The 15,742-nt window shown below is 42.0% G+C and overlaps 1 protein-coding gene and 1 long non-coding RNA gene across 29 annotated transcripts in view; one reads left to right on the top strand and one right to left on the bottom strand.

The window, feature by feature from the left end:
* Window positions 1-291: 291 nt before the first annotated feature.
* Window positions 292-4,331, bottom strand: LOC147826499 (uncharacterized). The gene is made up of 2 exons (XR_015439619.1): window positions 3,923-4,331; window positions 292-546 (listed from the first exon to the last, which is right to left on the bottom strand). It is a non-coding gene; the product is annotated as an uncharacterized LOC147826499 (long non-coding RNA).
* A 253-nt stretch (window positions 4,332-4,584) lies between these two features.
* The window catches only part of Cadps (calcium dependent secretion activator), a 457,138-nt gene continuing 445,980 nt past the window's right edge, over window positions 4,585-15,742 (top strand). For 7 of the 28 annotated variants that reach the window (XM_021249712.2, XM_087182510.1, XM_021249711.2 and 4 more), the window contains exon 1: window positions 4,590-5,357. In XM_021249712.2, the coding sequence (XP_021105371.2) occupies window positions 4,917-5,357 (441 nt within the window). In that variant the 5' untranslated portion in view covers window positions 4,590-4,916. Of the gene's footprint in view, window positions 5,358-15,742 lie in introns of all 28 variants that reach the window. The other 21 variants (XM_087182513.1, XM_021249699.2, XM_021249696.2 and 18 more) reach the window with 6 other exon arrangements.

Below are 15,742 nucleotides of genomic sequence, written 5' to 3'. Positions count from 1 at the left end.
TTCTTTTGAGAAGTTGAAGACATAATGTTACCGTACTTGTCAAGAAAAATATAATTGGACAATTGGGTCAAATGGGCAACCGACCTACCTAATATCATATGAATTCCTGTTATATGCTGGTATGTCATATCCCAGAGTCGATGCCAAATGACAGAACCCTCCTTCTTGTCCAGGTAAATACCAACATAAACAGCATTCCAATCCAAACCATGTCTAGCTCCCACTTCAGTTAAAAGAAACTGTGTATCCAAGAAACATGATTATCCTTGTGAATAGAATTCAAGTTAAACATTCATTGTAAAATGTATTGTTTTATTTTTCTTTTCATCTTCTTAATAACACTGACTTTCCAAGACCAAGTCTTAACAATTAATATCACTCATCATTCCAAAACATGTCTTGTTGCCTGGCATGAAAGAAGACTTTTCTTGTGGCTTGATTTTATTAGTTTTTGTCTCATGATTATCCTTTAATTCCATCCTAACTCCTTCATTTCACTTTAGCAAGAATCACGGTGTGTTAAGAATAATGATGCAAAGGAGGTTTCTAAAATAAAATAGATCATTTTTTAAGACCCTGAAAATTGATTTGATTAAATAAATAAGCACATGTTCTATTATTAAGAATCTGCTATATTTTGATTACTTGATGGGTTGCTTTGTTTTTTCCTTCCAATTACTTGTGTCAAATTTCTACTCATTATGTCACTCATCTCATCACTTGAGAAACATTTTTAAAGCTAAAAGCTGTTGAACATTATTATATATTGAAATTTACATTATATATAACAGAAACATAATTAAAATATGTATTTATATATAAATTTTATATATTTACTTATATATACTTACATATAATTATGATATATTATATAATATATATTATATAATATATAATGAATGTTATACATTATATAATATAAAATGAAATTTAATTCTTTTGTCATCCCAAAGAAAGTGAGTACTAGTATTTCCCTTTTACAGTTAAGAATACTGACCCTGAGTCATTAAATAATTTGCTGGGGGTAACTCTGCTAATAGGTAGCACAGGAAGAACTGCTTGAGTTGAAAGTCCAAGCACTTAATTTGACCTGAGGCATCCCATAAGATTCAAATTAATCCATTTTTGAATCTTGTGAGCTATTCTTATAATTGAAAGATTTTAGAATATATTGATTATATGGAGCATTATGTATCAATAAATGAAATTCATTAATATATTTTTAAAGACTTATCAGCTAAACTTTTCTGGTAAAAAACCCATAAAACATCAAAATAGGTATTAGATCCAGAAACCTTTTATGAGTGGCATCTCAATGAGTGAGCTACTTCCTCAACTTGTGGCCGTTTACACATATGACAAACACATCCGAGAATGGAGATCATCCAGAGGTATATGAGAAGCCCCTGGTTTAGGGTCTCAGTCATTTCAGTTTTCTCTAGACTTTACATTTTGCCTGTGGGGTTACCAAATGCTGTATTATAACTTCTACTTTCATGCTGTGGTCTCCATATGCCTGACTGGAATTTGTCCATTACCTTGAGGCTATCCGTATTTCCCACAAAGCCAAACTGAACGTGGGCGCACATGTGCAACATTGCAAAATAGCTTGTTTGAGGACATAAATGCATAAGTGTATTGGAATTCGTGGTAGAAATGTACTTTTCTATATTAAAAAAATGGGTGTTAACAAGAAGCCAACAAAAGTTAAGACCCTCTGGATGTTCTGTGGGATCATCTTCTGTCATGTTCTGCAGAGTGTCTTGGGGACACTATTCTCCTAGTTCAGTTACCTAAGAAGTTCTGGTCGGCATATCTAGGCTTCAACAATAACAAAGGATTACAACAGCTCGAAGGACATTGAACTGACTTTCGCTTAAGGTAAGAAACATCTTTGAAAGGGTGTGTACTTAAAAAGAGAATGTATAACATTTAAAAAAAAATTTTTTTTTTTGGTACCAGGGATTGAACTCAGGACCTTGCACTTGCAAGGCAGGCAGTGGAACCACTGAGCTAAATCCCTGGCCCCATTTAAAAAATTTTTATAAAAATATTTCCAATAAAATTTGTTTAAGCATCTTTGAATACTCTTGGAAGAGTTAAAAAGATTGTTAGATATATCTAAATGATGTTATATATAATAACAAAATTGTAGGTTTATATAATTAAAGTTAGATGTGGAGTTTCTGTATTAATAACTGTGATTGAAGAAAAAAATGTAACCCAAAAAGAATTTGTAAAAACAAATACACAATTGGGCCAGGGATTTAGCTCAGTGGCACCATGCCTGCCTTGCAAGTGCAAGGTCCTGAGTTCGATCTCTGGTACCAAAACAAAAAAATAAATACACAACTAAACTAAATTTACAGCACTGGAGAAATTCCAAATAGGGTCTGCAGACAGAATTTATGGTTGTTTTGTCACCAACTTCTGATGTTATATTATTTAAACATCTAAATTTGCTTAAGAAAGAAATATTTAATCAGTAAGTACACTCGGTCTAGCATTCAACACTCCTCCCCATCACCATACTACTTCCTAGCTAACAATTCATTTTTGTCCTAAATACTGCCCAAATGTATTATAATTTCAACTCATTCTTTCCTCAACTCACCTTTACCTGTCCATTTCCTGTCTTTACAAAGTTCTGGACTTCATGTAGTTCTTTGTCCTATTACTATGGCTTTGCGGATCACTATCTTCTCTTATAACATCTCTTTTCATCACTCATTTACATGGTATCTTCCTTTAAAATTTCATTTTCTCCCCCTTCCTCTCCCCTTCCTCTTTCATCATCTTCTTCTTCTTCCACTTCCTCCTCCTCCTTCTGATACTGGGAAATTGAACCCGGGACCTTTGCATTGAGCTACATCCTTGGCTCCTTTTGATTTATTTATGTATTTATGTATTTTTGTACCGGGGATTGAACTCTGGTCCTTGCGCTTGCGCAGCAGGCGGTGAAACCACTGAGCTAAATCCCCGGCTCTTTTTTATTTTGAGCCAGGGTCTAGCTAAGTCACTAAGTCACCCAGTCTGAACTTGAATTTTCAGTCCTCCTGTCTCAGCCTCCTAAAGTGTCATTCTCTTCCTTCAGAAACACAATTCCCTTCCATTTCAAGTTGTTTTATCCATGCAAGCTTTTTGTAGTTTCCTAACCTGGACCTGTAGATATATTGACTTGAAATCAGTGCTGTCAATCTTTTTCACATGATGTGTTGTCTCTCCCTATTTAAGAGCATGTCTTCTAAAGAGTCCATGTGTCCCACCCACTTCTAATGCTGTTCTAAAAGTATTCATTTTTCAAAATGCTTAATACCGTCAATTGATTGTCCTACTATATATTTTATTCCAAGAAAACCAGAAAAACATTAAAAAATATATTTTACCTCTTTATGAGAATTATAAAGTAAGGACTGCTAAATTGTAGCAATTTCCACACTGTCCAATTTTTAAATTTTTTAAATGATATGGAAGTGTGATGACCATAAAAGTTGTCTTTGAAATAAGACGGTGGTGATCCATATATTACTTAATTTAAAAGTTAAACAGAATTTCTGGAGTAAATCTGAAACTAGGTGTTGAGTTTCTTCTCGGGCCCCAGACACACACATGAGCCCGAAAAGGTCATGTCGCTGATCGGATTCAGCACGCTGGCCAGCACCCCGCGCCAGCTCCGAGGGCCTAAGCGAAAGGGAAGCTGGGCAGGAAAGCACCGTTGGCTGCTTCTTACTAACAGATTAGCCCACAGCGGGAGTGGAGACGGTGCCACAGGGGCAGTGCACGAGACGCTAACGCTGCTGACTACCTGGAGTGTTTCTGATCTGGGGGTTAGGGGTCCCCACTTCTCCATTCAGATCCTCCAGCGAGCCAGAAGGGATAAAGGGCTGAGTAACCTGAAACCCTATTACTCTGGTAACCTCACCTCAGCAGAAAAGTAATCTCAGCTCTGGGCAACTGAGGAGTGTTCATCCTGGCGTAGAGAAGTAGGCAAAAGCGGGCTTCTACTTCAATAGTTGAGCTGCATGGCTGATACACTCAAACTTCAGTTCCCTTGAGTTTTAATTAGGGTGGGCGCACGAGGAGCAAGTTGCTGGAACGAGAGTTGACACAGGGGACAAGTGAGCTGCCCAGCCCCCACTCCGCAGGCGTGCAGCCTGAACCCAGAGGTGGACACTTTTTTTTCCCCCCGCTAGGGATCTCTCAACGTTGGTCGATTGAGACCACCTGATTTAGGGTCTCCAGATAGCCTGCTCTCCGCTGGCAAGAAGTCGCCACTGTTTCCTCTATTTTTCCCTCCCCCAAGAACTTTCTTGTGCCCGAGAGGTCGAGGCAATGAGGGCCAGGATCCAGTAGGAAATTATTCACAACAGGAGGAGGCAGGGAGGGGAGGAAGACCCTAGGACAGAGGCGCAGAGGCCCGGAGGCTCGGGACGCTCTGCGCCCTCCCGCCTCCAGCCCTTGCAGCCGCCCTTTCCGCCGCGGACACGGGAGAGTTAAGCCAATAAACACGTAAGCGCCGCTCCCTCCCCAATCGGCAAGATGCCTCTTCGGCTCTCGGCTGCATCGACAGCTTGCAACACTCGGCATCTTTTCTGGAGGCGCCTCCTTCAGCGGCTGCAGATGGCATCGGGCTCCGGGCTCAGGGCTCGCCACTGAATCTCGCCCTTGCCCACCTCGGGCCCACGGACGCACCTCTCCCTTCTCCTCCTCCCTCGCCCTCCGGGTCTGCGCCCAGCTCGGGAACGCCGGGCGGAGGAACCAGTCGCGGCGGCCCAGGCTGAGCTGCAGCGCGCGCTCCCTGCCCCAGGGAGCAGCGCCCACCCGCGAGAACCGACCCCCGGCTGCCTCCAGCGCCTCCCACCTTTGGCAGCCCGAGCCGGGGGCTCCAGGGAACCCCTCCCTCCCCAGGCGTCACCATGCTGGACCCTTCGTCCAGCGAAGAGGAGTCGGATGAGATCGTGGAGGAGGAGAGCGGCAAGGAAGCGCTGGGCTCGGCCGCGTCCGGCGCGCGCCTGTCCCCCAGCCGCACCAGCGAGGGCCCGGCCGGCGGCGCCGGGCTGGGGGGCGGCGGCGGCGGCGCTGGGGCCGGGGTGGGCGCCGGCGGCGGCGGGGGCAGCGGTGCGAGCGGCGGCGGCGGGGCCGGGGGGCTGCAGCCAGGCAGCCGGGGAGGCGGCGGGCGGCCCTCCAGCCCCAGCCCGTCGGTGGTGAGCGAGAAGGAGAAGGAAGAGTTGGAGAGGCTGCAGAAGGAGGAGGAGGAGAGGAAGAAGCGGCTGCAGCTCTACGTGTTCGTGATGCGCTGCATTGCCTACCCCTTCAACGCCAAGCAGCCCACGGACATGGCCCGGCGGCAGCAGAAGGTAGGAGCCCCGGGCCCGGGGAGCCCTGCTGGGACTTCGCCGGCGGGCGGGGCGAACAATAGGAACTGGCGAGACCGCGCCCTGGGGAGAGGGTTGCGCGGCCCGCCGGGGTCGGCTGAGCCCGCCCGAAGCGCGCCGAGAGCCGCCTGGCACCCGCGAGGGCCGGGGCGCAGCGACGCGGGCCAAGGCCTCCCGGCCCGGGCGAGGCGCAGGTCCCCCTTTGTGACCTGGAGTTTCGGGAGGGACCTGCAGCCCGCGGCGCAGCAGAGGCCTTGCGCGCACACCGAGCTCCCCGCGCTCTCCGGCGGCGGCGCTCAGCTCGGGCCCGCCCTCCCGGGCGTGCGTGGCGGGCGGGGACCCAGCAGCTGGGGCGTGCGGGAGCCCAGCGCCCAGAATCTGCTCCAGGCGAACGGAGCTTCCCGTGACTCCGCGGAGGGCGCCCTTCCGCAGCCGCGTCAGCTGATCTTCCGTCAGGGTCTCCTCTGGGCCCTTGGGCGCCGCCTCCCTCTCCCTGGCCGCCGTTCTTGGCGACCCACCGTCCCCACCCTCACTGACCCCAGAGCAGGGGCGCGCCCTGTGCTCCTTCGGCCTGGGTCTCCACCTCCGCCGCCCTCCCTGTGACCCTCTTCCCTTCCCAAGGTCACTTCGCCGCCACCTTTGGGCCAGCCGAGGCCCTCGGAGTCCGGCTACTGCAGGCTTGACCAAGTGCAGCCGCAAAAAGCCTTCCAATTACAGGCATCAAAAGCTTTTTGTGTCTGAGGCTGGGGCAAGGCTCAGGCGGCTGCGAGCTAGCTTTCTTTGATGTAGTAGAAAAAAGAGAAAAACAAAAAACGCCTGTTTCCGTCAGCTTTTCTCCTTCCCGGAAAGGAGGGGAGGGCTGGTGACCGAGGGGCCGGGACCCGCGGAGCAGCAGTCAGGACCCAGTGGAAGGAGTGGAGAAAGTCAGCAGCCGTTCCCTCTCCGGGAAAGGACTCTGCAGCGCTCCAACTATCAGAAAACCCTTCTAAGCCACCGGAGGGGCGATGGGAGGCGCCAGCTCTAACCTCCCAAGCCTGGGAGGCTGGTTTCTTAAAATAGTGGATTTCTCCGTTGCTGCCATTTAAGGCTGAATTACATGTTGCTGTAGTAAAGTCTTAGATCTTTTTCCTGTATTTATTTTACATCCTTATCTTGAGCGAGCACAGATTTCTCTGTTTGTTTTCCTTGCATATGTACACACATCACCCAGCACTGCCCATATATTTCAGCTATCACAAGCTTGGGTGTCGGTTTTATTAAGAGGAAGACTCATTTCCATGTGAGAGGCAGCAGATGGGCCGCGCACACCAGTCCCCGGCCCTCGCCCCACTCCCCCCACGCAATGGCCTTTCTTTTTAGGAGCGCAAAAACATCCTCAAATCAATAGAAGTTTTTTTGGATTTTTAAAAAGTCTGGATATTGGCTCTTCAGGGCCTGGCACGTCAAATTTCAGTCTGGAATTATGATAACTGTGTCCTTACTACGTAGGAAATTCCATCTCCAAAATCTGTGCCATTAAAGCATCAACCAGAGATGTACGATCCTTTGACAATAAAAACTGTTTTGACTTAAAACATAAATCTATTTACACGTCAAAGGCTCTGTAGCTCTTTCTTTTAAATAAATGCTTAGGTGCTGGACTAGAGTAGAGAAGACAACAACATCCAGCAGAGACCCAGTTCTTCCAAACAGAACCTTTGGTAACATGCGGGAGGAGATCACCAGCAGGCATGGTTCTTCTGACCTGACTGTGTGTTTCACCTGAATGCACGCAAAGCTGTGCTGCTGTTATCACACAGGACCCTAACACCAGGCACTCCAGGACAGACGGACAACACTTGCATTCGGTCAAACTATTTTTAGTTATTGCAGCAAACTACTGATAAATATATGTCCTGGAAAAGCTACAGAACTGAATTATATCCACTTATTGTAAACAAAAATAAGCTTTCCCATTACTCTGGAAAAGAATGCTTTGCTCTTTTTCTCCAGATAGAAAGCTTAAAACTCAGATTTAAAAAAAATGAGTGATCATTGAAAGTAATTTAAAAGATTGTGTAATCATTGTAGTAAAATTTAAAGCCAACAAATAGGATTAATGTGCTAAAATTAGTCTTTTAGGAATTTAAGCTACTTGCAAAATAAACATAAGCTTGTAATAGAGTAGAAATGGATGAATTGGAAAAAGCCATAGGAAAAAAGATGTAGGAGTGATGTGGAAGGGGAGTTGGGGAGGTTGCTCAAATGAGGGGGGATCATGCTGTACACAGTGAAATGCACCTTGTGAAACCAAATAGCCTGTGCCATGGCAACTGCCATCTCTCAAGTACCTACTACGTGCAGGGCACTTCACTTAGATTATTTTTTTAAAATAGGCTTTTTAAAAGAATAGTTTTAGATTAACTGAAAGATTGAGAAAATATTACAGCTAGTTCCCACATACTCCTTATCATATTTCCCCCATTATCTTACAGTAGTATAGCATAGTACATGAATAGCCAAGAGAAAACAGTCAGAAGTTTTGTAATTTACCTCAAGCAGTACATAGATAAAAGTGGGAGTTGAGACATACATTGATTCCAAGTCCTGTCTTTTTAATAGGGGGTTACTGACTAGAAATAGTCTAGGATAAAACCAGAAACCTAGCACCCTGACAATGAATACCCAGAGTTAATGCTACCTGTCCTGAGAGAGGCCTGCCCCTCTTCTTTGGGGCACTCATCAAATAGATAACGTGGGTAATGGCTGCTTAGGTTCTTTCCTCAAACAATCTGAAGGTGAGATGGGCTGTTGGCTGGTAAATCTGAACACCAGACTGTTGTCTGGTTTTCTATGTGGCACAAGCTGAAAGAAAAAAGTAGTTTAGCCCAAAAGAACAATTGGAAAGGTGCAGAGTGAAAAAGTGCCATTGTTAGGATAATTCTGATAGTTAATTAGTTCGGTTTTACTTTTACTGGGAAAAAGAGTGCCTGAGCATTCCAACAATCTTCCTAATTAAAAAAGGAGACTTTAAACAGACTACTTGCAAAACATATTTTATCATTTATAGGTATATTTTGTTGCCTTACTGTGAATCTAAATATAACATGGCAGAGATGATACTTTATGGCCAAAACAAAAATTTCTCCACCAGACTGTTTCTGAGTTGTTTCAGCAACTCAGAAATGACAACAGTCCTTTGCCTCTAAAAATTCTTTTCCTTCTTTTGTCAGAATGGTAGAGCGAATACCTAGAAGTTGGCATAGCAAAGCGACACCATCTGTTTCTAAATTATGTAGTATCGGTGATGAGTGGCTACCTCATGTGAACTAGCTACTTATAAATGTTACTGAGGGAATGTAAAAGCAGGCACTGTAAATAATCCTGTGTAATATTTAAATTGATAGGATTGGCTTTTTAAAAATTAAACAGGAATCACTCATAATGCCTGGATTATAAAATCTAAAATGAATCTCCATGTGCATATGTAGGTGTGGATATGTGTGTTTTTGTGTATGTATAAGATGATAAAAAGGAACAATCCTAAAATTGTGTCTCTGTAATAGCTCCCGTCTTATTCAAGAGGACTATGACTGGGCCAAATGTGTTATAAAATCAGGCTACTCATTTTCACGTGATTCAGCTTGTATCTTCCTTAAAGTTATGGCTAACACTGAGTCACTGTTAGCCATTGAGATTCGATCTTTAGTCATTTGACTTTACTTGTGCATCACTCAAAAGCCATGCTTTTCATAACATTAAGGACCTAGGTTCGGTTAACTCTGTTTATGTGCGTGAATGTATTTTAAATCAATAATAGTGATTCACCCATTCAGGTAGACTTTGAGGCACTGGATTTTCTCCACTATTCAAAATTCTTAAGGTTTGCTTTGTCAATACAAAATATGATTTGCATTTAAAAAATAAAATAGTCTAACCTTCTGAGAGAACAAAATGACTGTTAAAAACAGATTTCCTTCAAACAGACTTATGTGTTTCTTTCTTTAGGAGGAGAAGAATTGAATTATTTAAATGTGCTTTTTGACATTTTCTCCCCCAATGTCCTTGGTGCAGTGGTAAGGAACTGTTATGCCCTGGTACTAGCAGAGACTTTCTGATGATACATTATATAGAAAAAGTAATGAGAAGTTCTTGCTTCATTGCATACCTGGAGTAGTCTGATATTTCCAAAGTGGACCGGAGAACAAAGGAAATGAAATCTTTCATTCCCGAAGAATTGTACTGTGTAACGTAATAAAAGTCAAATGATTCAGAGATCTTTTCCCTGCAAAAGCAAATGCAATATACCATAGGCCACCACACTGAAATAACCAGTATTTGGTTTGGGGCCAGGTGTCTATAGAACTGAAGCTAGAATGGTAAGGAAAGTTCTAACTTAGAACTAAATTCTAACCGACTGGTGAGGTGCTCATTGCACCCAGCACTCTCACAGACATGTTGCCAGAACAGAAAGTTACCTATGAGGCCTGGATCCCGAGCCAGAGCTTAGGGCCTAGTTTGGAAGATGATTTGCATACGAGACAAAGAAGCTGAGAGTAGGGAAATGTTGACTAGTAAGAAGCTGATCTGTCAAGACTGTGTGTGGTACTGGGAAAAGTTCATGAAGGAAGACTTTAAGAATTAGCATGATGTATGTAAGCAAACCGAAGGGCAGAAGGACAGGTTTTCTAGTCTGGAAAGGAGTGTGAGGTGGCAGGAGCGTGGAAAAGAAGATTATTATGTTAGATTATTACATAATCTGTTGGGTTATTATGGTTCCAAGTGACAGAAACCTAACTTAAGTGGCTAAATCAAAAAGAAAATAGATGGGGGCAGGATTTCTTGGCACACGTGATGAAAAGTCCAGTGCAGAGATGATTGCGGGCATGGCTAGATCCAGCTAGCAGCTCAAATGACTTCCTGTATAGAATTTTAAAAGCTTATGATAAGGGGAAGGATGTATATCAAAACCTGTGTTTGCGCTCAAACACTGCCACTGATGAATCCCTGATTGTAGGTTCCTCATTTGTCTCTGGGGAAATTTCACCTATCATTTAAAGACAGGGGTGGAGAAGTTTCAAAAAATTTCCAGTGTCCTCTCCAGTGATGTAATAGTTGATAGTTCTTTCTGGAAAATGAGCTCACTCATGATCAAGACTTACAAATTCCTTTTAAACTTGGATTTGTACATTGTTTACATTATAAAATAAGGCACTGGCTTCAAATAATCCATGATGGTTAAGGATGAAGTTGGAGATCAATTAATCCAACCGTCTAAAATTCTAGATGAGGTGAGATCTCTAGAGGTTAAAAGACTGAAGACCACAGAGAAAATGGTGAACTGTGGCCTGCGAGATAAAACTGACCCACAGATATATTTTGTCTACTGAGCAGTTTTTAAATTTGAACTAGTTCTCAATATTTGAATATTAATATTATATAGCTATTTCACATAAAAATTCTGGATTTCTGGCTTCTCTTAGAGTTGGAAGAAGTGGTAACACTAAACCTGTTTTTACGGGTTTTCAAAAAGCAATAGAAATAAGATTATCCAACCATTACTTAAATAATGGAATATTCACTCTTAACTAAAATGTACCTGTTTCAAGAAGAACACACACGCACACACACACACACACATGCACACACATTAGTGGCAGGACAGTAAATAGCTCATGGCTCTTGCCAACACCATCTTTTCTTACCACTGCTCAACAAATATTGATGGGTCTGACCCTGGTCTCTGTAAAGTATTCTAGAAAATGACCTGGAAGTTGGAACTCTATGTCTCCTGGTTCTGGCACCCATAATAGTTTCCTGGTTAGGATCAGATCTATTGTTGCTGCAGAATTGGAGGGCTGATGGTCAGAATTACCTCTTTTTTTTTTTTTATTTTTCAGTTCCAGTATATGATAGAATTACTTTTCTGTTTTTAACAGATAAGAAGACAGCAGCCAGTGGCTGCCAGTGTGGTCATTGTTACTGACATCTTGACAAACAGTAGTTAAGAGCTTAGACTCTGAAACCAGGAGGCCTGGGTTTGCTTCTCAACAGTACCAGCCAGGTAAAGGCTTTGTGATCTTGGACAATTTACTTAACCTCTTAGTTTAGTCCTCAAAAAATCAGCATGGTAGCAGTACCTCCATCACTGGGTTCTTGTGAAATAATATCACAACACTCTTAGAACAACATTTGGCAAGTACAGTGGTAAGTACAGTGTAAGTGCTAGCATTCTATTACCAAGTCGATACATGTTATCTGTGAAAAGATTGAGCAAGTTAATACATATGAAGTACTGGCTATAACATATCATCATCATCTTCATTGCGATTATAAGCAGGATCAGGAGGCAAGTGGTTATGATTATAGCACTTTCTACAAACTAGATGGGATAGAGGGTACAATGCAACATGTCTTCTTTGCTTTTTAAACACTTCATAATATTTCTTCAGACAATCCCCGGTACCAAAAAAAAAAAATTTCTTCAGACAAATACATTTCTCTGGCTTCAATAACTCATTGTAAACAAAAATAGCATAGATAGGATTGCCAGGACATTTGTTAAATGGCTAATCCAAAGCACACATAAACAGGAAGATATTCCACAAGCTTATTTGAAAATGCCAGTAATGGACCTCTGATCACTCAAATGACAAATCATGGGACCCTCAGAGTTCTTTATTCTCCATGTAGCCTTTCTTCCCCACATTATGCTTGCTGACCTGCAGTAAGTCACCTTCCTTCTTCAAGTCTTGATTTTTTTTTTTTTTTGGTTCCGGGGATCGAACTCCGGTCCTTGCGCTTGCGCAGCAGGCAGCAAAACCACTGAGCTAAATTCCCAGCCCAAGTCTTGATATTTTAATCTTGATCCAGATTGCTCTTTTAAAAATGCTGGCTTATCTTAGTAGTATTGACTATTACCATTACCAATAAACTCAGAAAATGTTTTCATGGTTGTATACAGCATAAATGCCAAGCATATCTGACCAATGGTCAGCACAGTGACTGAAAGCGACAACTGTGTAGGTTCTTGGTCCCTGGCTCAAATCCTTGCTCAGCTCTGTGACTTGGCATCTTTGTGACCACAGGCATGTTATCCCATCTCTTCCTTTCCTCATTTATAAAATGGAGGAAAAAAATAATGTCAATGATTGCAAGAGGAAAAGTGTGTTACTTGCTTAACAAGGCCATACTTTCTTCCTTGAATTCACTCTTGCTCATCCTTTAGCTTAAGTGTTACTTCCTTCGGGAAATATTACCAGACTATATTGTGCTAAATCTCCCACAACTCTGTAATCCGTGTCCATTTTACCTTCCATATGGTATATTTAAACTACCTTTTGTGTTGCCTCTCTCCCACTAGACTCTAAGAACCCCGAAGACAGAGAAAAGATTTTATCCCTGTTTGTTTCCTTGTCTCCAAAACCATGTTGTAGGTACTCAGAAAATCTTCAAACTCCATACTGATACTTATTTCTTAGAGTTTAAAAAGAGACTAGGTGAAAGAGTCTCACATACAGTCAGCTTCTGTTATAGAGACATGGCTTACTTTTATAAAAGCTGGCCATGGAGAGCATGAAAGGTGAACCAATTACCAAATGAGTTCAAGTTAATTTATGTCACAGAAACATGCTGGCAATTACTTCCAAGCTTGGCTTGTTTGTATCAAGAACTAACGAATTTCTGGGTCAATTATGGGGGAAAGTCTTCTTTTAAAAGCATGCACAATTATGAATTCTTACAATGGCTGAATCCCAACTGAACTTGAGTCACCATAGTGTAGGTTTAGGTGGACAAACATTAAAATAAGAACGAACTGAAGTGAGAACTAAGTTTCTATATTGGGTATGCATTCTGTACCAAGTTGTATTCCATTCAGCTTTTTCTGGAAAGAGGAAAAGAAAAGAAAAGGCAGCCAGTGGAATTACAGTAAAAGTTAAGCTGCTTAAAATATTATCAGTTAGGGGCTGGGGATTTAGCTCAGTGGTTCCGGTGCCTGCCACGCAAGTGCAAGGTCCCGAGTTCAATCCTCAGTACCAAAAAAAAATATATCAGTTATAATCTTGTTAAAGTTATGTCATAGGATCCATAAGTTCTATATATTTATGAATAAATATATTGCTTTACTTTTATTCTTTTAGGATATTTTTGCATCATTTTTCTCGGTTCTTTTATAGTAAACTGTCTAAAGTTTCTTATGGATATAGTTAGGATTAAATAATGAGGGCTACTGCATGGTGGGTATGGCAATAAGGATATGATAAGTATTAAATATCTATGAAAAAGTAAAATTACTCGTTAGGCATTGCCTTTTATGATACCTTTCACTAGTCAAAGGGAAAATTGCCCTTTGCTATGTCATTCTTTTCCTTTTAGCAAATAAAAGAAAGCTTTGAAAAATGAATTGAATTGTCAAGCCCGCAAGTGTTCCAATCTGCTGGCTACTATTCTGAAACTGAGAGGTGGGGAGTAAATTGATAACGTACTGCTGCCCTTTCAGCAGCTTATGAGAGGAAAATATCAGCATATCCTGTGGTATTTTTCAAAATTACATCTGTGCCTTTGGAAAGTTCTGACATACTTTGAAATTAACTTTTTTTAAATCCCCAAGTGTTCCAGGAGCACATGCTAAATTGCAAACCCTCCAGGGGCTGTAACGCTTTCAAAAAGACAATGGGATTTTGGCAAACACACATAGTGCAAAGAATTCTCGTGTGCCACTTAAGAAAGCAAAGGGAAAACATTGAAAATCTTGCAAATAATTATGCCTTCTGTTGCCCATGTAGAAAAACAGCCTCTTGGTATGGATAGTAGGCATGGAGTTGTTTAAGCAAATGAGTTGAAATATATTTTGAACATCTACTCTGGCGATTTTTCTGACAAGTATAGCAACTGTTGTCTATAAGGCAGTGTGTCATAACATACTGTGTTCAAAACATTTCTTGGGGGCTCTTCCACATTCGGTTTTTGTTTGTTACACATCATCAGACAATGTTATACATTGTTTTGAGCCACTTCTACATATAAGAATCTTTCTAGGCAAAATATGCGGGGACGTTTTAGACAGCCTTCCTAGCCCCAGGAGTCTATTAATCCAGGTGGGAAACTGAGGTGCACCTGTGTAAACAGTGTACGGAGTGGTACAGTGCTTGCCTGAATCTGCAGGATCAGTGTTCTCCACGTCTCTGTCCTTGGTTCTTGTTATAGATGATTATGTCCCCCCAAAACTCCATATGCCAAAGAACTGATTTCAAGTACCTCAGGCCATGACTTTATTTGGAAAAGGGTCTTTGAAAATGAAGATGAGTCATTAGAGTGGGCTTGAGTGCACTATGGCTGGTGTCCTCATGAAAAGGGGAATTTGGTCACATGTGGCACACAGAGTACTGTGAAGGGGAAGTCAGAGATGGGGTGGTGCGCTCACAAGCAAGGGCTGACAAAGATTGCCAGCAAATCATCCGAAGCCGCAGGGGTGGCCCTGGGACAGACTCCTCTGTTCAGTCCTCGAAAGGAGCCCGTTTTGGTGCCATCTTGGTCTGAGACTTGCAGCCTTTCACAGTAAATTTCTGAGGTTGAAAGAACCCTGTGTTACGGTACTCTGTCAGAGTAGCCCTAATGCAGCCTTTTCTTTTTAAAAAGATTCTCATGAAATGACAGAAATTATTATTTGGATAATAATTTTTATGAGAAAATAAGCTTTACTTGTATTAAGCAACTTAAATTTGGGTTTTTTTTATACTTAATGCATTTATTGGTACAATTTAGATATACATAATGATCACATTCATCACAGGGACTTTATGCCAGTACATAATATTATCTTGATTCTTCTTTTTTTCTCATTCTCCTCCCCTCCTTTGAACCCCTTTTCTCCTCATTTATAAAAGCGTTGTTCCCATTTTATCTTTTTTTTCCTCTTTTTCTCTTTTCTTTTTTTCCCTCCTCCCTCCCCCCAGTTCCCCTTCCCATTTGAACATTTTCTTCCTATTTCACAATATCTATTATACATTTTGGTCCTTATTTACGCTTTTAGTTTCTAACACAGAGGGGCAGTGCTATATACATGTGTGTCTGATTTATTTCATTTAAGAGTATGGTCTCAAAGTGCATCCATTTACCTAGGAATGTCTCAAGTTTATCCTTCTTTATGGCTGAGTAATACTCCATTTAATAAAAACCCATATCTTTATCTATTCATTGGTTGAAGGGCATTTGAACTGTTTCTAAGATTTAGCTATTATAAACTGTGCTGCTATAAACATGGGTGTGCCTATATTGCTGTGGTATGATGGTTTTAATTCTTCTGGGAAGATACCAAGAATGGGAATAGCTGGGTCGAATGGAACTTCTAGTCCTAATTTTTTGAGGAATCTCCACATTGATTTCTA

This window comes from Heterocephalus glaber, unplaced genomic scaffold (genome assembly GCF_053883595.1).
Source record: "Heterocephalus glaber isolate CG9 unplaced genomic scaffold, H.glaber_assembly_v1.0 deba00001472, whole genome shotgun sequence".
Lineage (NCBI taxonomy): Eukaryota > Metazoa > Chordata > Mammalia > Rodentia > Bathyergidae > Heterocephalus > Heterocephalus glaber.
This window is presented reverse-complemented; position numbering and strand designations above follow the sequence as displayed.